This window comes from Thamnophis sirtalis, unplaced genomic scaffold (assembly GCF_051295495.1).
Source record: "Thamnophis sirtalis isolate CommonGarterSnake01/CBP01778 unplaced genomic scaffold, rThaSir2_p1.2 scaffold_2, whole genome shotgun sequence".
NCBI lineage: Eukaryota > Metazoa > Chordata > Lepidosauria > Squamata > Natricidae > Thamnophis > Thamnophis sirtalis.
In genome coordinates, this window is record NW_028261382.1 from 256880 (window position 1) to 281530 (window position 24651).

General features: G+C 43.0%; 1 protein-coding gene across 11 annotated transcripts in view; it reads left to right on the forward strand.

Annotated features, from left to right (window-relative positions):
• Positions 1-24651, forward strand: part of TCF12 (transcription factor 12) — a 53892-nt gene that overhangs the window by 15425 nt on the left and 13816 nt on the right. For 10 of the 11 annotated variants that reach the window (XM_087703903.1, XM_087703905.1, XM_087703904.1 and 7 more), the window contains 5 exons: positions 1012-1080; positions 3742-3844; positions 13005-13069; positions 15457-15592; positions 16127-16179. In XM_087703903.1, the coding sequence (XP_087560029.1) occupies positions 1012-1080; positions 3742-3844; positions 13005-13069; positions 15457-15592; positions 16127-16179 (426 nt within the window). Of the gene's footprint in view, positions 1-1011; positions 1081-3741; positions 3845-13004; positions 13070-15456; positions 15593-16126; positions 16180-24651 lie in introns of those variants that run through there. The other variant, XM_087703913.1, reaches the window with a different exon arrangement.

Here is a 24651-nt window from a genome sequence, read left to right on the forward strand (position 1 = left end):
AAATTGTTAGTTGAAGCACCAGCCTATGGCCTAGAAACCAGAAAACTCAAGTTCTAATCCTGCCTTAGGCATGAAAGCTGGCTGGGTGACTGTGTGCCCAACCCACCTCACAAGATGGTTGTTGTGGGGAAAGCGGGAGGAGGAAGGAGCATTGTGTATGTTGAATGTTGAATGTTGATTTTATTTATATGCCGCCCTTTTCCCCCAAAGGGGACTCAGGGCGGCTCACAACTCAACCCAGGGAAGAGGGGATACAGACAAAATTAAAAACGACACAAAACAATACATGGTTTAAAATACATGGTTTGCCATCTCAAGTTACTTATAAAATAATAAAAGTGGAATTTAAAAATATATAATCTGTGTGCCTCCAGATGTTGATTAATTACAATTCCCAGCCACTTCTATTATTTTGATTACAGTGATTATCAGGAGTATTATTTAATTTAATGACATGTTTTGGACTAGAGGTTCACCCCTCTAGTAGAATATAAAATGTTCAAGCAAAAAAAGGACAACCATAAGTTACTTGAAGAGTATTTCGATAACTAGAATTATAATGTCTCCCTAGCTAGCTAACGCAAGGGGAATCCCAGTTGCACTTAGGTCATTGTAGCCAACACTGCAGCATCAAACACTGATTATAGCTTTTTTTAATTTTTATGAGAGTTCATATACTAATTTCTTAAAGGTTGGCAAGTGGTTTGGGAGATAAGTGGGTTATAAATCTGTTTCCACCTCCTTAATTGTATTAGGAACTAGAAGTATACCAGGACATTATGGTTCTTAAGTGGCAGGTATGCTTCAGGTTACTAATCTCTCCAAGAGCACAAAGTGTGTCTGTGTGTATAATTTGTAGTTATTCATGATATAAATTGTCCAAATAGACCACTGATCAGCCTCATCAGTTTCATCAAAACTGAAATCATCAGTTTTCTTATGATTATGCTTTGTTTATTTAGAAATGTAGAGGTTGGTACATTATGCTAAATGTTTTTTTTTCTTTTACAGGAAAATGGCAGCCTTCTTGGAAAAAGCTCAGATATTTCAATAGCTCTGGAGAAATTGAAACATGAGGCGGTAGGATTCGCTTCTTCTATGCATGTGATTCTTCGTAGAATTCTCTTCTCTTTTATCTCCTTTATCTTTTTATACACAGTCTCCCTGAAATACAGGAAACTTTCCTGACTCTACAGATTTCCCATTAAATCATAGAATGAAGAAATAGCATTCCAGGAATAGTCTGCATGTGAGAGAATCCTGTTGGGGTGGAAGGGCCTGTTGAACTAACCCTGGTCCTGGCAGAGAAGAAACACGTTGAGGCCACAATCCTGGCTGCCCTTTCTGCCTTCCATCTGACCAGCTGCTATTACGGAGAAAGCTCTGTATTAGTCAAGGGGTGGAGAGAGTAAGGTAGGAGGGTAGGCATAGGGGAAGGGCTACAATTCAGGAGTGATGCATTTACTTGGCATGCAGACCATCTGGCCTGGCAGTATTGGAATGACCAAGATGAATCGGGGAAGTCTTGGTGGCTGAGGAGGGAAGAGGTAATAGTCAGATTCCAAAAATGTCTGCTTTTAGTGATGGGATAATCCTAATAGGCAGATATTCATTGATTCCATTCCATACGACACCTCTTCAGTTATAGTGTGAACAGTATTTTTTTAAATCAAAAGCAGAATATCTACAATATAGAATCAATAACTTAAAACTTCCAACATAAAATGCCAAAGGTGCTTTTTCAGGAGGCAACTGGATTTTCTTGTTCTTTCTTTTGAAGACTTTTCACTTTTCATCCAAGAAGCTTCTGCAGTTCTGACCGTTCCCCACTATCCTGTCGGAGCTAAAGAAGCTTCTTGGATGAGAAGCAAAACATTCAAAAGAAAAAACAAGACAGTCCAGTTGCCTCCTGAAAAAGCAGCTTTAGACAACCATGACCCGGATGACTGAGAATCTCTACAGACTTCCAACATAAAAATACAGTATAGGATAAAGACACCAGATAGAGTAAACTTAACCAATTTACATAAGTATGCATACTTCTACTGATATTAATTGCTGAAATGTTGCCAAGAAAGGATTGCTGCTAATAAAACTGGTGACATCATACTACTGAACCTTCTCCAAAATCTAAATATAACTGTCCAATCAGGGTTGTGCTCTGTTATTCAAAAACTATCACATTAGTTATATAGGAAGCCACTGCAAATTACAGGTGTGTTCTGTGCAAAATATTTACTTAAAACATTGTGCTGGGTTTGAATATAGAAGAGACTGTATATTCTGATCTTGGTTAGGAACATCATGTTTTCTGGGCAGCTGTTACTCCATGCTGCCTGTTAGATGAGAACAGGTCAGAGTTGCTAGAAGGCACCCTTATGATTATAAGCAAGTTATCAGTGTCATTAAGTTATTTCCTGCCGTGTGCGTATTGATGATTTTGAAGTGAATAAAGTGGAAGAATCTTTGGACTTCCGAGAAGGTAAATGCGAAGAAGGAAGTTGTGCACCCATTCATGAGCATTTTTCCTTAGTTGCTGGTATTCCAGTGAGAACTCCCAGCAAACTAGAGGGAGTGGAGGCAGCATTGTGATGAGATCGGTGGCCACACAGCATTTTCCAATCAGCCAAATCTCTCCAGATAAAGGCGAGAGTATGGGATTCCCCTGTTACACTCTGGTTGGCTGCTTCTCTTCCTCAATTTCAGGAGCCAGATGCAAAGATTAGGGAGTTCCACCAAGTTTACTTTCAGTGCAAGCCCCAATCTGGAAAATAATAAATGTTCAGGGATTGATGGTTTCTAGTCCTGTGGGATTTTGGTGATCTCTTGTTTCAGGAGTTGAGTAATACATTTAGGCTAGTTAATGTGATAAAATAGTCCAAATTGGAAGCTTTTAGTATGCAACTTGCAATAACCAAATTGTCTCTCTCCAAATAATACTATCAAGAAGAGACCCTAAAACAAAATTTTAATTGTCACCATAGCCACAAGAGCCTTTAATTAAAGATTTCTCAAACATATTGCTTGAGTCTGTCTCAAGTGGACTGAAAACCAACAAATGATCTGGTTACCCAATTTTACATAGGTACCAGGCAGCAGGGAGCCCTAGTTTCATAAACTACAGTGGCACAGAGTCTTAGTCAAACCAGGCATCATTGTATGGAACATATTTGATGTGTACATGTGGGCTTTTGCTGTATTGGAAGGGGAGGGCACAAAAGGAGGAGGGTACAATTAACAAATGATTGTGAAAAATATGTTACATATACCGTGACAAAGTCTTTGTGTAAAGTGCTGTTGTCTCTCTGGAATGTCTGTCAGAAGAACTGGGAAGAGCTTTGTACACTGGAGCTTAGTATACCATAACCAGAAATCTTTGAGCTGCTTCTGCATGCATGTATCCACCAATCAAGACCCTTCCCGGCCCAAAATTGACATTCAGCATAAGGGGCAGCAAATTCCCAATGGTGTAATTAAAAACCATACATTTGCAATCGTTTTATGGAAGATATTGACGTCTCACCTCTTGACATTCATTTATGAAAAACAATACTATAGTATTTATAGTATGATGGAAGTTTAAAAATGGCCAGTTTATATGTATTCTGTGACACCAACTTTTAAAATCCAATTTTATCAAAAATGATCCACTGTACAGCCACGTTTTCATTTCAGTTTATTTGAACTGAGTAAGTGGAGCTGCAAAATAATAGCTGCTTAAGTGCTGTTCTTTACACACAGGGTTTTATAGATTCTCCTTCCTATGGTGATCAGTTGAGTGACGGACAATTAGAACCCAGTGAGGGATTATCTGCAACTCCTTTCCTGAATTCAAATCTGATAGGTAAGTTGATATTAATTTCTGTGTTGCTCCCTACAAAACGATTCCCCCCGCCTAGGTTAATGCCGTTGGTATGATCAGGCAGGAGCAAGCAGTCAGTGCCAAGACTGAGGCATTAGAAGTTGGTCGTAGCAGGACCCCAAGCATCTATTTCATGGGTTTCCGAGGTGGATCTTGGAGTCCTAGTGGACAAACCCTTGAATATATGCTGGGCAAAAAGCCAAGACAAGTCCGATGCTGCATTAGCAGAGGGATTGAATCGAGATCATGTGAATGTTAGTATTACAAGGCCTCGGTAAGACCCCACTCGGAATTTTGCACCCACAGTATCAAAAAGATGTTGAGACTGAAAGAGTACAGAGAAGAGGGTTGGACTAGAAGGCCTCCAAGGTCCCTTCCAACTCTGCTATTCTCTTATTTTTGGCAGAAGCCATTCAATGTGAGAGTCACCAGAGAAAAGGAAAGCGGGGAGGGGGAAGGGCAGAGAGGTGCCCAATATCAGTAAAGAAGGAAGAGAGGTCCCAATAAAGTCTCTGTGGATAATCCAGTGATTGGTGATAGAGAACAAAGGGAAGCGCTGGCAGATACACAGAACAGACGAGGGGGGGGGGCTGTAGTTTGCGTCAATGAGGCGGGTGAAGCAAAGAAGGGTCTGCAAGGACAGCCATTGTTTTAGTTTGCAGTGTTTGGACTTGTTAAATAAAGGCAGAAACTGCAGTACTCTGCTCAAGTATATTTGGAAAAAATCACTGCCGTTATTGGTTCTTGCAATGCCATGGAAGAGACGGACTGCCACTACTGTGATATCAAATTTCATGCGAATCTCTTAATTCTTTGAGTCTGCAGCCACCTGAGCAGGTGTTCTCTCCCTCCCTCCCTCTCTTACTTTCAGCAATTATGTTGTGCTTTGTGGTAACCCTAACACCAAGGCACATGGCGCTCTGCACGCTCCCCAGCTCCCGCACCTTGGCACATTCGGGATACCCCCTAGGTCAGTGCATGGACCCTGCCCGGCTGGAGAGGTGGGTTGCGCGAACGCCTGTTCCGCCCCCGCTGCACTCCGAGCATAACTTCTTCTCCAGTTTCCAAACTCCAAAACTCGGCTGCCGAGTCTTCCAGCAGTGGGCCGCTCTAGGAATGCGCTCTATGGCTGTGGGCCGGAGTGGCCGCTGCTGGAAGACTCAGCAGCCGAGTTTTGGAGTTTGGAAGCCAGAGAAGAAGTTATGCTTGGAGCGCAGCAGGGGCGTAACAGGCGCTTGAGCAACCCCCTCTCCAGCCGGGCAGAGCTCCATGCACTGACCTAGGGGGTAACCCGAATGTGCCAATGTGCCTTGGCACCTTAGAGATACCCCCTAGGTCAGTGAATGGCGCTCTGCCCGGCTGCAGAGGGGGTTTGCCGAGCGGCTGCTCGTGAGCACGGTCACCTCATGGCTGCTTTGCCCCTGAAGCTGTGCCTGGCTCTTCGGGAGCCAGTTTGCAAGGGAGCAGCCGCCCGGCAACTCCCCCCTTCAGCCAGGTAGAACGTCATTCCCCAAAAAGTGGGGGGGTGGTTGTCCAGAGGGCTTATTTTCGTGAGTGGGCTTATATTTTTCCCCACGCGACAAAAAGGTGGCAAGGGGTTAGTTTCAGGACAGATTGTATTTTTGGGGAAACACGGTAGTTTGCTCAGGCTTTCCCTGTTGGTAGTCTTAACGGATTATTCTTCACAGAATTTTAAATGGTGTAATTTCATAAAATTTCCATAGGTCCTGTCAATGAATCATTAAAAATTTGTCAGCAGAATGGTATTTTATTTTATTTTGTATTACTGCATGTTCAGCTGCAGGCGTGTTTGCCAGGAAAGATAGTGGATTATTAATTGCTGGGCGCTTGACCAGTGGAGTTTTTAAAGACATTAATGATCTTTTACATTGCTGGAGCAAAAAAATGCTGAAGAATAGAAATGGATAATTATTCAGCAATGAATATTATGCTTTTTTAGAAGATGAATTTTAAAATTGGTTTAGACATTCTAAAGTGTAATTTGGTCAGGAAATAATATTGAACTGATTTATGTTTCTAATTCTAATTTTGTTAGGAGGGCAACCTGTAAAGTGTTAAATGTTTTACTTTAACAGTAACTAACTAATTGTTTAATTTGGTAAATAGTTTCAATGGAGCAATAGTGACTATTAGAATTTATAGATTTCAGTTATAAATAAATTGAGGAAAGAAGGGAAAATACGGGATGCTTCCTGGTTAATGTGTCTATGATGCAACTTAGAAGAAGGGTTGTGTAGGTGCCTCTAGCCCTGGGGATGTAAACTGCCTTCTCTAAGTGCTCCGATTCCTGGGCCTTGAAGATATTTTTATATTACTGATTGGAATTACAAGTAAAAGCTTGCTTTTGGCTTCCCTCCTTTTTCAGAATTATGTGGAGTATAGGGGATGGTTTCAAAAACAATTTGCTTTGTCCAGGTGTTTTGCGTCATGATAACGTGCAGCTTTCTGCAGTTATTCAAATGCAGGTTTTCAGATGAGGGTTTATGCAGAAATAACTGAGGAAGTAATTATATTTGGTCCATGAAACCAGTCAATGAACAATCAGGAGTAATATTGATTCATAAAGTTCCCTGCCTGTGCAGTTATGTTCAGGCTTTAGGACATAAAAGGAAGTGAGTTTGAACTCTTGCTGCACGAGGGACGATATTGGATAGCCCAGCCGAGACCTCGGGGGTCCTGGTGACTGTTGCCAAAACCACAGAGGCCATGAAGCTGGGAGCAGAGGCCGTCCCAGTTCAAGGAGCGCAGGGGTTACTGCCCATTTCGTCTGCTTTTGAATTTGCTGGCTCCTTCGGAAGCCTCATGGTGGCCGGTCGCTTCGACCACGAGAGATCGGTCTACCGAGCCAGGCGCTGGCCTTGCGCCTGCCCCGCACTCTCCTTGGGCTTTAGGAAGCAGGTGCTGCAGTAGGTCCGAAGGGAGTGGAGCAAGGCATCTCACCCGGGTCCCGCTTGCTGGCCTGGGGGATCTGTTAGGATTACGCTCCCTCTCAGAGTAGCAACCTAGAGAAGCAGACCCCGAGAGGTTCTTTCTTTTCCGTACACCTTGATCCATCGCTTGTCCGTCTAAAGTTTGAGGAGGTGGCAACTTAGGTGCCTGTGCTCGCTCTCCTGCTGCTGCTGCTGCTGCTGCACAGACAGTGTTGCAGGTAACCTACCTCAGAGAGTTTCCCTGTCTCCCGGCTGGGGAATGGGGCCGCTTCTCTGGCTGCCCCTTCCAGGGAGGTGGGAGAAGGTGGGATAGGGACGGCCTAAACAATACTGGTCCAGAAGGGCCCAGAGAGGAAAAAGACAAGTTGGCCGGTAGTTCTCTATGAAGACTATAGAAACCTTGCTGGAGCTTTGATTGATGGTCCTGGAATACAGTTAAAATGGACACAGCCATCACTTCAGAAAATAGTTCTGAATAAAATGTGTAGTGTAGTTTTCTGTAGCAAATGTTTACATTATTTAAATTTTCTACCTACGTTAGCTTGATGTATCATTATTTCTCTGTGCAAAGATTAAATACCTAGACTTTTAGTCAAAATGAATGAAGTTTTTAGGACACTTGGGCTGAACAGAAACACTTTTAAGGTAGAAGTTTCCAACTTCATATAATTCAGCCATATGCCATATAAATCCACGACTTCATTGCAGGGAGTGCCCTTAATAATGTGCACACCGCGAAGCGCTTCCAGTGGAGGTTATTAAAACACTAGTTTGTATCCTCCAGTGAATGTAATAACGTGTGATTATGAAGTCATCAAGCATGGACCAGTAAGACTCGAGAGAGCCTCCCCATCTGAAGTCCTTGGGGTGCCATTGATTGGCGATCATGTGTTTGTGCCCGATAGGCTGTGAAATGGGGGTGTTGTTGTACGGCTGCGTTGCACCTGCCCTCCGCAGAGGTGATGGATCGGTTTGGTCATGTGGAATGTCCCCATCTGGTCTTCAGGAACCAGGGTCCCCAGGAAAAAACAAGCAAGCGATAGCAAAAGACGAAGGAAGATGTTCCTTTTAAAAATAAAGCAGTATTTTAAGCCCTGCTTTCCCCCCTTTTCCATATGTTTTACAAAGCTAAAGATGTGCATGTTTCAACTATAGAAGGATGACAAACCCTTTATGAAAATCTTTGTCAAATAGACTTTTCTCAATGTCTGAAAAATATTGGTCCAGCTCTGCTTTTGCAGAACACATTTATTCTTTCAGATATCTGATTAAATCTATTGTCACAATCTCACTTATTAAAAAAAGGTTTTATTGTAAACGAGTTTTGAAATCCAAATGATAAATGGTTATGTGGACATTTTAGTTTTTTTACTTTTAATTTTTTTAATTGGGTGTTCTCATTTGATTATTTCTTAAACTCAGTTTTTTCCATCATTGATCTATTCACTCCACCTTAGGACTAATTACATATCCGGCCACTTCATCAGCACTATTCATCATTGTAGAATGTAATAATGGCATTTCAACAAAGGGAAAAATAAATATGCAAATAAGACTCATTAACATTTGCACAAGCTGTTTGAATAATCACATTGCTGACAAGGCTGTAATTAACCGAAACTGATGCTGTGTTTAGGGTTTGATGGTGTGTTTTCGTAGCGATTTATTGTTTTTCCTCTGGAGGCCAGAATTGTAAGCATTCTACTCTTTAGGCATCTTCCTTGCCTGGGGCACAAGGTCCTGCCAAGAACTAGAGGCTTGGAAGGTTTATTGTGGCTGCCCAAATTGGCCTATAAAAATACTTGCTTTAAATAAGTTCAGCTCTAAACGAAGCACTGTTGTATTTCTGAGTTATGCAACACCTCTATTAAAGACATGAATATGAGACTCGAAGAATATTCATTTTTATCAACATTCTTCTGTGAATCACATTACAATAATATAGCAGTTTTATTTTCAGGCACTCCATCATGCCGTACAGAAGGCGTATGTGTATGATAAATCCGCATTGGCGCTTTTGAGTTTATTTTGAGTGAGTATTTTTATGAAAAGTGTGATTAGTTCACAACATAAGGTCATAATAAGAGCTGAGAGAGGGTAGTGGCCCCTCAAGCACAACACGCTGGGTGGAAACTCACAGTGGAACCTGGGCATGCAAGCGAGGGCCCCTTTTCCCTGTCGCTCCTGGGGGCCTTGGGTCCAGGGCTTTCTGGCTCTGGGAAATGGACATCAGAATGAGTTGCGCTGGCATCCACATCTGTGGGTCCCTGGAACTTCTTAAAACCATCCCGATTCCTCTGCCTTGTGCCAGAAGCCCGTCCATTAGCCAGTCCTGAACCTCTCTGCACTTTGAGTTATGTGGTAGACTTTGGAGAAAGCGAGACTCACTTCGGTCTCTTCTATTTTCTGCAACGTAGCCCAGTTCATGGCCTGCTTCCATCTCTCCCATTCCCTGCTTTCTCTCCAAAATGTTTGTCTATAGTTGTCTAAGATTCAGTTCCAGATGCTGGTTATGACCTTGAAAGCCATTTAAGGCAGAAGGCTGGGTCATTTGTGGGGCTATTTGTCTCCAGCTACTTCCACTTTCCACAAGATCCCACATGCAAGATCCCAGGGATCCCATGGTCCACATCCCTTTGGTTAAAACCACGTTACCCGGTGGGACCCAGAAGTGCCTCTGCACCTCTTCTGTGGAACAGTGAATATCCTCATACCTTGGTGGCCCCAAGGACCTGTGAGTGGTGTATTTTTCACTTTTGTTTTGATGGAGGTTAGCGAGCGTGCCCACGTCACATGGTAAGTGGGCAGCTATACAAATGGAATGAAGAATACATTGGAGCATTGAGTAAATGCCAAGCACAGAGAGAGAGGGAGGGAGGGAGGGAGGTTTCAGTAAATTGCTTATGGCAAATTTGCTTGGTTTGTCTGCATACAAGGGGAAGTGAAATTTGGACCTCTGAACTGTCATACAAAGTGAAGCACCAGTTCTCCATTTTTGTACAATCATCAATTTTAAAGTAACCAGCAGGCAATTCAAAGGTCAGCAAAAGGGGGCTATTGAAGTAACAATGTGCTTACCACCATAATTATTTTTATTAAGCTGTGAAAAATAATTATACCTTAGTTGTGAGTCAAGGTTCTGTGTGTTCTTAGTGGCTGCTTCTAAACTCTGGCACTCCAGGAAGAAGAGCGCCTGGGAGGGGAATGTAATTAAAATGATAATAGGCCGCGAGAAGAGCGGTTTTGGCTCATCTCGCCCAAGGGAGGAAGGGTACCTGTAGCAGAGGCCTGAAAGTGTAAACAGCACAACACATTTCTTGAAATATTCTCCCAGGAAGCAATTGCTTTAATGAATCCTTTTTATTTGTGGTAAAGGGAACCGTGTCCCTTCCGACTCTGTTGTTCTCTTATTTGGAATGGAGTTTCTCTAGTAAACCGTTGCCTCCTGATCATCTCCTCCTCCTCCTCCTCCTCCTCCTCCTCCTCCTCCTCCTCCTCCTCCTCCACTGTAGTTGCTGGAGCTTCATTTGCCTCTTGTCTAGGAGGTTCTTTGAATGTATATATTGCCTGAATTCAAGCAGTTCAGAACTAATAGACTCAGATCTGTACTCAGATTTATTCAGAACCTGGTTTTGGTTTCTGTTTTTAATCAACTGACCTTGGTTGCGTAGGAGGTCCATCTGGAGCTGAGAACACCCTTCCTCCTTCCACTTTATCTACACAGAAAAACAACAGCAGCCAAGTGCAGGGCTAGAGGTGCCCTTGCAGTGATTCGATGAAGGCTCACCTGGGATGCCTTTTCTGCCTGGAGTTCAGGGGACCCCGCTGTCCCGCCTGGCTCTCGGGGTGGGGGGTGGTGGTGGGAGCAAGCCATCCACCACTGTATGAAGGGGTTGATGGCAAAGGAGTAGGTGTAATGCTGTCAAGTAATAGGGCAGTGGAGTTATTTGTTGCCTTATTTTAGATACAATCGGATTTGCATGATTTTGTGCATTTTATATAGAGGAAGCTGCAGCGCTCCAAAGATCAGTTTATCAGGGGCTGGTTTTTCAGGAAAGATAAAATACACCGATCTCTGCTGTTAAAAATCAATTTGATTAAACTTTAATGAAATAAATAATACACTAATTAAACTGTTTAGGGCCTGTGCAATCCCTTGTTTAAATCACTGCTTCTGTTTAGCAAAAGATTTTTGAAGTTTTCCCAGTTGTTCATTTACAGCAAGATTAATTCAGGGACCCTCTGCATAGCATTTGGCAGAAGGCTGTTGGAAGAATATCGTGACGGCCTCACCACCAAATAAGTTTCTTGGCTTTGCCAGAGTTGTTTCCCCGAGATTAGACCAGGATGACTATCAGTCTAATTGTAATTATGCAGACTTTTTAAACTACCTATTGATTTTTAGTGATCTAAACGGATTCGCTTTTATCTTTAAATATCAGTGTTATCTTTCATTATTCGGGCCTTGAGACTTATTTGTAATGAATACACCGTTAATTACATGTTCACTTGTGCTATGGACTTTTCTTTAATTGATAGCCAATCTAGAACCTCAGTTAACTTTGGAAAAGGCAGAACTAGGCCCTGGTGGGCTTTGGGTGGCAAACTCTTTCCAAAATACCACTGTTTGTGGACTGCAAGGAATGTAGCTTCTTGAAAGAGGCTGCACCTTGTTAAAAGATTCTGAATCATAGTTTCCCACTAATGGAAAAAGCATCTCCAGGCTCCCTGCGGTAAGAAAATTGCTGGCATAGGTTGGTAAACCATCAGCCGTCCCAAACGGTCAGTTTTGCAGGCCCTGGGCATGAAATGATATCTGCACCCCCAACCAGCTATTCTTACTTAAAGTACACAGGGTAATATATTTTTATCACCATTTTTAAAAAAATATAAATTTAAGTATGAAAAATAAAAATTGAGTAAAATATTTCCTTTATAGTTTCTAGCCTGCCTCCTATTTTACTCAAAGTCCAACAAAGAAGGCAACACCCCCCCCCCCCCCGGTGGGGCTTCCGCATGGGCTTGCAGCCAGTGAGGAGGAAAGGCTGATGGGAGGGAGATCCTTGAAAGCCGGGGGGCTCTCCGGGGTGCTGTTAAAGGTATCCATGGTCTCCCCCGGGGTTTTCATCAGGCAGATTTAAAGTTTTCCAATATTAGTATTTTGTTATTGTGCTAACCTGTTATTGTAAACCCTGCCTGAAATATGACATAACTTAAGGGTCGTTTATCAGTTGGTGCTGGGCTTTTGATGCTCAGACCGGTGAAGGTGGAAAGCAGGGTTAATCTCATATGAGAAAAATGGGCCTGCTGGACATTATTATTTCCCTTGGTTGGTGTCTGGCAGTTTTTGGAGCACTTAATTGCTTGACTGGGTAGCTGTTTCTGGTTTTGTTTTTGAATATGGATATGAATTTGTTCTTACGAGGAAAGTCAAGATAGAAATTGGGTTATTGGGTTAGTAGCATCCAAAACCCATGAAATGGGGGGGGGTTTTTCCTCAATTTGCAGTTTCACTGTGTGACTGCCTGGCCAACAAAATGTGTTTGAACCTCATCAGGAGACATTTTGATATTGGGGGGGGGGGGGTTATGAGACGGAGACACAACACAGTACCTTGGAGGGAGAAATAACACACGTTTAGTTATTATTTTAGAAGGTGATAGCATGATCATGTGTATGATAGATAACTTCCATTACCATTTTTGTGTGTACAGACTGGCACACATAAAAACTGACATTCTGATGCCTGCTCTCAAAAGAAAATTTGCTGTACACACGCACACACACACGGTAGGTTGATGTGTAAAAATCACAGTCCATGTTGAATATGTAGTGGGAGGAGAGTTTTGAGAGTTGAGGAGGTTGATCCTATATGGTGCAAAGCTATCAGGAGGGCTGAGTTAGTCCTTTTCTCCTTAACAGCAACAGACAAATGGAATTTGTTTCACACAGGAAAATAATCTTGATCCTGAGAAGGATCAGCATGTTGTGCTTTGTATGCTATCAAGGTGCGTGAAAGAGATGGAAGCATTCTTAAGTCTTTCATCTTCCTCCAAATTATTTACTGCTTTTGTTAAAACATTGTGCTGGTTTTTAATTTATATTCCCTTTTAAAATGTAGAATGCTGTCATTAGGAAGTTCTCAGTATTTCTATAACGGGCGTTCATTTTTAAGTTTGTTTGCTTTCTAGGAAAAGCCTCTGAGAAGAGTCAGTTGCCAATGTTTGGTCGAGATGCCGGGCTCTCAGGCTGCCAGGTAGATCTGCCATTTAAAGAGTTAGTTTTTTTTTCTTTCTCTTTGAAATTCTTAATACAAATTACACACACACACTCCTAGACTTTTACAATACAGTAGCAATAGATGAACACATTATATTTCAAGGCTCTTGAAGTTGTGGCAGAAGAAAGTTTCCTGTGTTATTTATTAGATTTCTGCTTTATCATTCCTCCGAGAGGTTCCAGGCGGTGGACGTGCCACTCCTACTTTTTCTCACAAATATAATTTTGTGGAGCAGATTGGACTGAAGGAAAATGACCGGAATCAGAGTCTCCCCATTTTAACTTTTGAAAGCCCCCACCCTTTCCCCCCCCCCCCCCAAAGATTTGGTTGTAAGTATAGAAAATGAGATTTCAGTTGGCTGGGGGACTTTCGTTGGTCTACACATAACATCTCACTGAACCAAAGTTCCTGGGGAGAGTTGAGACAATTATAAGTGATCAAGAGGAAGGGAGATCTTGATAATACAAGCTTCTTTACTGATATCAATATTACTCTTAGGAGGAATGTATTCTGTCTCCATCGGATGACCTCCGGATAGATTAATCTCAATATTGCAATTGTGTTATTATTTGAGAGACAGTAAAAGCAATATGATGAGTTAATTACATTTGTATTAATTTTAATTTGGCAACCAGTAGTAATTCATATAAACGACGTGGTTTTTTCCCCCCAGGAATCAGCAGGAATAGAAAAGAAACCTTATGTCTTTGAATAAAGTCCTTTTTAGCAATAGCAATTAGACTTGTAAACTGCTCCATGGGTTTTCAGAGTCAGCCTCTTGCCCCCGACAATCCGGATCCTCGTTTTACTGACTTCCGAAGGCTGGAAGATTGAGTCAACCTTGAACCGGTCAGGATCGAACTGCTGGTAGTCCGCAGAATCAGCCTGCAATGATTCTGTATTCTAACCTTTGCGCCATCAGACCCTTCCTTATTGTTGGAAAGTTATCTAAAACTGGCCTAATACAGAGCACATTCAACCATAATATAAAGGTGAAACTTGAAAAATTAGAATATCGTGCAAAAGTTCATTTATGTCAGTAATGCAACTTAAAAGGTGAAACTAATATATGAGATAGACTCGTTACATGCAAAGCAAGGTAGTTCAAGCCGTGATGTGTCATAATTGTGATGGTTATGGCTTACAGCTCATGAAAACCCCAAATCCACAATCTCAGAAAATTAGAATATTGTGAAAAGGTGCAATATTCTGGGCTCAAAGTGCCCCGCTCTAATCAGCTAATTAAGCCATAGCACCTGCAAAGGGTTCCTGAGCCTGTAAATGGTCTCTCAGTCTGGTTCAGTAGGAATCACAACCAGGGGAAAGACGGCTGACCTGACAGTTGTGCAGATACCATCAGAGACACCCACCATAAGGAGGGAAAGCCTCCAAAGGTAATTGGAAAAGAAGTTGGATGTTCCCAAAGTGCTGCATCAAAGCACATTAATAGAAAGTTATGTGGAAGGGAAAAGTGTGGAAGAAAAAGGTGCACAAGCAGCAGGGATTACGGCTGCCTGGAGAGGATTGTCAGGAAAAGGCCATTCCAAAGTGTTGTCACAAGGAGTGGACTGAGGCTGGAGTCAGTGCATCAAGAGCCACCACACACAACGGATCCTGGACATGGGCTTCAAATGTCGTATTCCTCTTGTCAAGTCGCTCCTGAACAACAAACAACGTCAGAAGCATCTTAGCTGGGCTAAAGAAAAACAGACCTGGTCTGTTGCTCAGTGGTCCAAAGTCCTCTTTTCTGAAGAGAGCAACTTTTGCCTCTCATTTGGAAACCAAGGACCCAGAGTATGGAGGAAGAATGGAGAGGCACACATTGCAAAATGCTTGAAGTCCAGTGTGAAGTTTCCACAGTCTGTTGATTTGGGGAACCAGGTCATCTGCTGGTGTTGGTCCACTGTGCTTCATTGTCCAGGGTCAACGCAGCAGCCGTCTACCAAGAGATTTTGGAGCACTTCATGCTTCCTTCCGCAGATGAGCTTTATGGGGATGCTGACTTCATTTTCCAGCAGGACTTGGCACATGTCCACACTGCCAAAAGCACCAAAACCTGGTTCAATGACCGTGGGATTACTGTGCTTTTAAGTTGCATTACTGAAATAAATGAACTTTTGCACGATATTCTGATTTTTCGAGTTTCACCTGTCCTTATTCTGTGAATGTAGCCATTCACAAGTTACAAAACATAGCTTACCTGTTAGTGCCTTGTTTTCCAAAAAGTCTTCTGGATTTTGATAAGGATTGTTTCTTTGTCTTAATATGGGCAAACTGCCAACCTGCACAGCTATGTTTCCATTGATGGTGATAATCACCTCCCACCATTATATATAGAGTCAGGTAACTTGTTTTGTTTACAGACAAGTCTGCTTCGGTCTGACGTTGGTGTTGGAAGGCCAGAGCCCCTGGCTTGCTCAGGAAAAACTGGAACACCCCATTATCCCTTTTCCTCTGCAAATCCACGACGAAGGCCCCTCCGTGATTCATCTTCCCTTGGTGAGTCAGGCATGCTGTGCCCCTTTTTCCCCCAGGGAACACATTGGATTATAGGCTTCTTGGATAAAGATACATTTCACAAGGAAGAGGCTCCAGAAGGGAGCTGCTCTTTAATAGCCTGGAGGATAGAACTTGCTGATAATTGCTCCAGGTTTCTCCCCTTTGCCTCCCCCCTCCCCACTTCACACAGAATTTTGTGTGTGTGTGTGTGTGTAAAAGAGATTTTCCAGTTTGGATAATAGTGTAAATTGCTTACTTGCTCATGAGATTTAACTGTTCAATTTAATTATCTAATAATTCAATTATATAGAAAGGAGTTTGTTGTAATTTATACTAAGAAAGCACAAGTGGAATGTCCTTCATATTACACATTCAGGACTATTCTGATAATAGCTATTGAAGGGCCTCACCCAGTGGCTTCAAGTAGAGGTTGAACTATATATATTCCTGAGTTCCCTTTGCACTGTGTTGTCTCACTTTATTTCAATACTGCTACATTTTCCTGTTAATTAAAGCATTTTTTTTCCTGTGCAGATTCTCTGCAGACAAAAAAAGTAAGGAAGGTCCCTCCTGGTTTGCCGTCTTCTGTAAGTCCCAGAGGTTTTAAACCTTTTAATAGAAGCACACGCTTATTTATGGATCCAACTTTCTCAGTCGTAAAGATTCAAGCTTGTCACCCAGCAAGGAAGGAAGGAAGGAAATTGAAATATGAAATATAAACTCCTATTCAGTTTCATCTGCTAGTTCCTGTAATCCAAGAGGAAAGGAGTGTTCCAGGAACTATCTCTTGATACACATCTTTTGATGTTTAATTAGTTATTACGTTGCTGAGGAGGAGGAGGAGGACAGAGATTAATAGCAGAGAAGGGTAAAATTTACATTGCTAATAATTCTAGTGGTGTTGAAGACCTTAAGATTCGATTGGTAGGACATGTACAGCTCAGCTAGCTTCAATAGGACCGAGGTTATTAATATGCATAAATCAATTATTGTGAAGCCCTGGTGGATTTTCAAACCTTCATTAAGCCTTTTCTAACTGGAGCTGAGCATCAGAAAGGCTTTCAAGCAGCTGGTTCGTTGATCCTCTTGCACATTTTTCTTTTAGCCTTTGAGAACAAAATACTGATGAAAAATGGAGGGGCTTGGTAGAAAAATCATTATCAACTATGATAATCTGACACTTTGGGAGTTTGAAATATTAACCATTTTCATTCAGCAACGTAAGAAAATGGTGACCTGTATCTGCATTTAAAATCCGTATCAGATCAAAGGAGAGCCCTTCGTTCCCCTCCCTTTCCGGGCACACAAGAACTCACTTCTTTGTTGTGCAAATGGGGGTGTTGGGCTTCTATTCAGCAGCACGTGGGGTAGGTGCCCTTGGGTGAGTTACGGCTCAAGAGTTGTGCAGGGCCAATTGAATGCGCTGCTGCTCCGGGCAGGAGCAGAGCCAGTGCGCGCCCCCCCCCCCCCCCAGAGTGCCTGCTCGGAGTGGAAGCGGGAGCTGCAGCCTGCTTCCGTGCTGCTTCTGTTTCCCTCATCAGCTCCTCCTCCTCCTCCTCCTCTTCCTTCTCCCAGGTGCAAGACGCTGCAATTCACCTGGAAGCCAAGCTTAATACTGGACGCCCTCAGAAAAGCAGCTCCAGCATAAGCACCTGGCATGACAAGCTTCCGGGTAAACTCGGGAGCAGAGAGCCAACCATTATTCCTAAATATAGGAACCTTCCCCCTCCTCTTCTGTTCCGAAGAGAAGTTTAAAGCTACTCCAAGTTAGTTTTTATGATATTTTTAACTACTACAGTTGACTGACACACACCATTAGTAACTTGGGGGGGAAAGTCTACCGTAGACTGAAGTAATAGTCATGCACACAAAGATAGACTACTCTTTCTGCCATTCTTTAAAAGGTATTTAAGCTCCGTTACTAGCTCTGATTTTGCCTAGGTTAAAGCAAATTCCTTTGTTAAATTATACTTTGGTTTTTGATATTGAATAGTAATGGCCATCTCCACACCAGCAGATAATGCTAAGCTTTTGCATATCAATTTCTGAACCATTCAGGCTCTCCTGAAACTAATGCATAAGCCCAGTTAGTACTGAAGTGTTTCAAGTTCCATCTTCCGTCGCTTCTTTATGAAATGTTGAATGTGGATGCCTTGGTTAGACCAAGCACTCCTGCCTGTGATTGGGAATGGGCAGGTAGAGGCAGGTGGGCGGTTGGCGCTCCGCCCAAAGGGGTTCTGCTCCTTTGCCCAACTACCTGTTGGAAAGGGTTTTATCCAGTGCTGGTGGGCTGTGAGTGTGTCTGTGCTTGAAAGAACATGGTGGGAGACTTGGAATAAAAAGCCAAAACTGCCCATACTCCTTTTGTTGTTGTATATTCCATGCAGGGTTTCTTGATAAGATGCAAGCTCTGCATAATGCAGGATGAATCTGACATATTAAAAGAGGGGTGGGGAGAATAAGCTGCGTGTGCAGTAGATCTTAGAAAGAATTCGCCCTTCGCAATGCTAGACCCAGGATCCTCCGGTGAGGCTGAATTGGTTAAGAGAAATGGTGCTGCTGTCTCTCACTTCTCGGTACTTGGCTGGTGGCTGCACTAATGGGTAAACATGAATATTTCTTTTTTCCCTTCCTTATTGGAGAAACACTAACTGTTCAGAAGAGGACTAGGGCATTTTATCAGAAAGGCTCTTAAATATTTGGCTTGATTGCTTTCTTTTCATGCTGTACAAATGTTCTTATTCTGTTAAAAGTGGTGCTAAAATATAAGAGTAATCATTTGCTTTCTTGTCCTTATTCCGGGGCATATAATTGATGATCCAGTAAAATATTATGGAACATTTAATCTGTTCCTTGAACCATTTTCTGTGCTGATCTATTAAATATGGTTTAAAATCCTCAAAAGCATTTGTGTTAATAGTGCTGTTGCTTTTGAGATCTTCAGTTAAGGCAATTGTAATTGTGGCTCTCTGCATTGCATACCGTAAAGCTCCGTGTAAATAAATGCATATTTCTAGGGGGGGGGATGGAAAGGGGGGGGGCTGGAGCAGATAGAGTCGGACCTTCTGTTCCGTGCAGGCGTCCAGCGTCTGCTTGAAGACATCCAAGGAAGATAGCCTTGCTCTCTTGGCAGGATTGGTTCTGTTGCCAGATAATTTAGTTGTTAGGAACTGTTTTTAACATTCATGCAGATGTTGCTGTATGCCAGACCCCTTACGAGAGACGTTAGCCGTAGAACGTAGCAATTTGCTTCTATTTTGTTCATGCGCGTTTTCATTAGGCATTAAAATGTTCTCACAACAGAATAGGTTTAGATTATACAGCCGTCTACGGGACTCAGTCAAAACTGCATCTTCCCCTTGGTAGGCTGGGTTGTAATTTAATATGAATTGGTAAAGTACTTGTTAAAGGAATTGAGCCGAATAGTCTTAATTGCTGGAACCGATCCGTTACAGAAGGAACCCCTAGAGAAAAGGACTGGCTCAAAGTTACGACCCTTCTTAGCTGAGCATCTTCTGTTCACATCCACTTTCCTATTTTAAACATCGCCCTCTACGGGTGCGCAACACATTTGTGGGACAGAGTATACCATGTTTTTCAGAGTATAAGATACACTCCCAGTGCCCCCTAAAAGAGGCTGAAATTCTGGGTGCGTCTTACACTCCAAATGTAGCTTTTTCCAAAGCTTTTTTCCAGCCCTAATGAGGTGCTAACAAGTGAAGCCTTTCTGTGCTTCCCCTGCTTTTCTGGGCTGAGGATTCCAGCGGCTAAGAAGCTGTTTATAGTTTGCCTGCGCTGATCCTTTTTATTTTCTTTGTATTCCTCCTGTCCTTCAGTGAACATGGAAATCTTCCCATTTTCCTCTCTCTCAAGCAATCTCTGAGCTGGGCTGGGCTGAGAGAGGGCGGCTGGCCCAAAGCCTCCAGGGGGGGGGGGGTCTTCCAGGGTCAAGGAGAGATTGGGCACCGGGGCTCCTGCTTCAGCATCTTAAACACTCGGCCCCTGTGGGGTTCTCATTTAGGAGTTTAATTTTGGAAAGTTCACGTTTCAAGTAAAAAATAAGTTAATTTTTCAAATTAAAAAAAACCCTTTCTGGTAACTTTTAGAATTTTACAGTGACAGCTGCCTATAAACGAAATAAAATATTAAGCTCTGAATATCCAGTTAAAGGCGACTGGAAAAAAGTGGAAAACTTTATTACTAGTAAATAGATTATTAGTACCCTGCATAAAACAGAGTTCAAATTAATTTTAAAATACAGAAATACTGGACTAGTTTAAATGTAAAGAAATAATCCATTTTCTCCTTCCATCTGCCTGCGCTTCAGCCGGAGGCAAAGAGAGGCCGGATTAGGAGAACTTGCGGCCGCCTTTAGGGAGAGCCGATGGGTGGGAGAAGAGGTCTCTCCTCCCATTTCATTCAGAGAAAAGGATTGGCTGGCTGAGGGCTCTGCAGGCGCTTTGGAGTTCAAAACACACAAACAAAAAACCAGGTTGGGATTAGCTGGAATGTTCTTTTAAGTTCAGATTTTGACCTTTCTAACGGAAGGGCTTCCTGGTTGGGTCAAGAGCACCCTGGAGTAAATCGGACAGACCATTTCAGAGGAGCCCGGCTGCCTCCAGATGCACTCACCCCATTTTGCTGCCTGAGATGGTTCAGTCCTGCTTTGCATACGTTTCTTCCAAAGTGCATCCATATGTGCTTCCCTTGCCCCCCCCAAGGAGCCGCCGCTGTGTTTCATCGGGGGCATTTGACATCACGGAGGGGCGCCAGGCTTGGGACTGTGGCAATTTCCCAGGCAGGCATGTATTGCGCATACCCAATGCCTGGAATGAGCAGGACTTCTCTCGTGTGTTACTACTACTACTACTACTACTGTGGGGAAATGGTGAGGTTTCCTTTCTTTTGTTCAGAGAGTCTCCACAGTCTCCCAGGTCGATTCGGAGGTCGCCCCAGCCAGCCCTTCCAGCCGTGTCCTCCAGGGCAGGGTGGATTTTTTGACAGGGCTGCCTTTGGTTCAGAGATGCCGTTCTGATGGCGGTTGAATGCTGCCTGCTTCAAGACGTGAGTCAGAGTTGCCCCTGGAGGATTCCTGGGGCTGCTTTCCAATCTGGAGCTTCACATGCTCTCCTGATTGACTACCAAATGCTCCTTCGGGGGAGGGGTTGGTGTACGTAAGATTGTTCAAAAATTTGAGTAAATATTTCTATCAAAAATAATCTACTGTATTCTAACCAGGAATGATTATGCACCCTGTTCAGAAACATAAAACACTAAAATGGGGATTTCTTGTTAATTATTACCATGTAAATTGCCTGTATGATTATTGCATATCATATAATAAAACTTCCACATCTTATAGGAGACGTAAACTTGATTCCAAGTTTTGATACCAACATTTGCTTCAGACAAAGGAGAGATTCAGTCCAGTTTCATTTGCAACGTGTCGTGCAAAATTTGTTTTAGATGCAAAATATTTCAACTTTTGAACTTTGTGCTCTGATAAATTATGTAAATAAGAGCTATGTTGAGGCTCAGTTTCATCTACGGGTAATCTTCAGTTATTGTCTAATGGTTTCTACTCATTGATAGGGACTATGAAATCTCCTTGGATACTGGAGTTGGGTGACTTAACTTTTTATGTGAAGCCATTTTAGCAAACACTGAATAGTTCTGGATCGACATCTTCATGACAGCTCAGACTCACTAAGGAAGGCAGATTGGTGTCAGGGGCTGGAGAGAGGTTGCCTGTTCTCTTTAGTGCTTTCTCCAGTGAAAAGCCAACTACTGCAGATGTGATTTTGATTCCTTCCCTCCTCTGCTAAAATCATTTGGAAGCTGAGCTGAGAAGTCAAATCACATTAACTTTCCCCAGAGTCGTAACATTACAACTTGTGTGAAGTATTGATTTTACTCTTCCTTGAGGCCAGGCCGTTCCACTTTCTTCTGGGGGGAAGGGAGGGCTTTGATGCTATTTCCAGGCAGCGGAGGGAAGCGATCCTAAAGCCTGCCAGGAGTGGAGACTTCAGAGCATCTGCTTGTTGCTTTTCAGGAGCGTCGAAAATTGAGAAGTCCCCTTCTTGGTATTCCTTAACCGTGTGACGTGGCCTTTGGGAGGTACTTCAACACTGGGGGCGAGTGGGGGGAGACTAAGGTGCACTGAAGCACAAATGTTGTGATGCCATCCCTGGAAGCCCCGGCTTCTATTTGGTCCTGGTTCAAGCATGGTTATACCTTGAGAGGGAGAAGTCTCAGAGAAGCTGCTTTTAAGAATTGATCCCCATTCCCTCCATTGTTTTGTTCATAGCGTTTTACCAATTAGTTAATAGATTGCGTCAGAACTTTAACTAAAAGGGGGTTTTAAAGCATTGTTATATATCAACGGTTGTTGATAGGTAGCAACTGCTGCTTGGTGATAAACGGAGGAGCGTCTGGCAGCCTGGCAGCCGCCTGAGTTGGGAAATGCTGAGCTGGCTTTTGAGGGTACGGCTGTGTTCAGATATCCGCCCTCCACCTGGCTGGTTTGGACCCTCGAGAGGAGATGCGGCTCAGAAGCTTCCGAAGAGCCGCAATAGAGGCTGGAAATACACTTGCAAGGAACATTTCTCAAGAATTGATTCTTTTTCAAGCTTTGCAGTTTACGTTAAAAAATACTGTCTTAAACTACAGCCTTTATTTTAATCAAGCGCTTTTTTTAAGGGTTTGGCCAATGCGAGTTTTAGGAAAGGCAATTTAATCTCTGGGCAGAGTTGCTTTTCCCACTTTCATTCAATACCTGGAAAAAGAAGAAGAAGAAGGCTCTACATAGAGTATGAAGAAGAATAGAAAGGGGGTTCCTATTGGGCGTATTTCCATCCCCCAGGCTGCTTCGTCCAATGGAGTTAAACAGTGGCACTCTGGCAGAAGTCTTATTGCTTTACCCAGGACAGGCTATCTTTTACTTTTATTACTAATTTACAATAAAAAATCACTTTCTGTAAGAAGATTGTAGAGAAATTAATGGATACAGTCCAATGTTGCTGCATGTAGTAACCATGCATTCATATTGTTTTGGAAGAGTGTATTTTCCAAAATCCATATCACCAAAGAAGAAAAATATTTTAAAAGATTCTAGATTTTGCATGCTATACAGTATATTTATACCATCCTTTTTACTGCCATCGTAGAATGGGATAATTTCATTAGACTCCATGTAAACAATATTGCATAATTTATTAAATGGTGCATAGTCATAAAACCTCTATGTTTAAAGTGTACGGCACAACGTGCCAAAAGCCTTGTACTTCAGTGGCGTCTAGGTAGATTTGGGCAACCATTCAGCGTAGCCTTGGGCGATGGTTCTCGATTCCAGAGCCCTGCAGCCTGTTCCTGGCTCCCTCACCGAGGCTGTAAGCTTTGGGACCCCCTGCCCAGCCCTGGTGCCGCCTTCGGTGCGGTTCTTGGCAACCTGGATTTTGAACTGAGCATGTAAGGGCTTCAAGCTGTTTTGCTCAGCATCACCACAGCAGCCCTCTTTGGAAGACGAAGAAGAAGAAGAACAAGCTTTCCCCATGGAGCAGAGATGATTACACGGGATCTCAATTCAACCAGCCCCATGGGTCAGGGGGAGCCGCCTTGAAATGTCCTTTTCTCTCCTTCTCGCTGCAGGGAACATTCATTCCTTGCATTTATTTCTCATGGGAGACGCAGAAAGCCCCAAACACGTGGCTGGGTTGGAAATCTGGAGCGGCCTTGGAATCATTATCTGGCCGCCCCAGGATAACCCCTCCCTTTCCATAGCGGCAAAGGAGGGCTGAAGGGAAGGAGAGTTCCCGGGAGCTTAGGAGAATTTGGGGGGGGGGGGACGACGACCCAGGAAGTTGAAATTTCTCCTTGGCTATTCAACAAAATAATTCACTAAGACTGCCGGAGGAGGACCTGCACTGCTCAGGAAATGAGGTGAACAGCAGCCGTGAGGCCACCCAGAAGAGCCGTCCGTAACCTACACCCTCCCGACTCCCATTTTCTGGCAGCCACCAGTAAGAGGAGGCTACCCAGTGCCAGATGAGGCATGTCTCCTCCTCCTGGAAGGGCCTCTTCCGAGGGCTAGTAGTTTGGTGTAAGATGCATTTTCCCATTGTTTCAAGCAGAAAATGGGCCGTAAATGCGTATTTCAGTGTGAGCAGCTACCATTTGCTGGTTACTGGTGTGAGTACAATTTTGAAAAAGCAGCTGATCAGTTGGCTTCCATAGGAAGAGAACTCGCACAGCTGTGTGGGGACTATTGCATGACAACTCTAGGTAGACAACCTGCCATCCGGGTCTGATTTTAGTATTATTTGGGCTCTTCCATATCTCAAAATGTATTTGGAGCACCTGTTTTCCACTAGGCTTTTTGGTGCTGTTTCTACAGATTTTCTGTCCTTGTTTTTTTTATTAGGAAGCCTCTGGCAACTTATAGGTTTTGCCTTAAAAGGAAATGGGCAGCATAAACATTTAATTGTTACATAAAATTAAATAATAGTAGAATAGTTTGATTAAGAAATAAAATAATAAAAACCATTAGATGTCAGAAAGTTAAAACTAGATAACATCAGAGCTACAACTTAAGATTTCAAGTATTCCTATCAAATATATCTCCTTGAAGGACTAGTGGAATCAAGCAGGCGGTTGCATCCCTCGGTGGCTAGTAAAGAGGCAGATCCAGAAGAGCAGAAGGAAGCTTGCTTTGGTTGCTCAGCCTGGACCTGAAATGTGCTGGCGAATATCTCCATGCTGAAAATTCAATACACTGCCTTGGTCAAATTGTGGCACTAAATGTGGAGCAGGCTACTTACAGACTGCTTAATCTTTACCTCTCAGTCAGTCTTCTGCTTTTTCATTTTTGTTTGCAAGAACAAAATAGAATAAAACTTGTGATTAACCAGGGCGGGAGGAAAAACTGACAATCATCTGCAGGTGATCAAATGACTTGAGAGAACTGGTTTTAATTTGCGTGTGGTTCTCACTGTAACAAAGGAAACTTGCTTTTTGTTTTAGAATTGGCAGACTTGTTTCCCAACATCTGGACCGAATGAGGT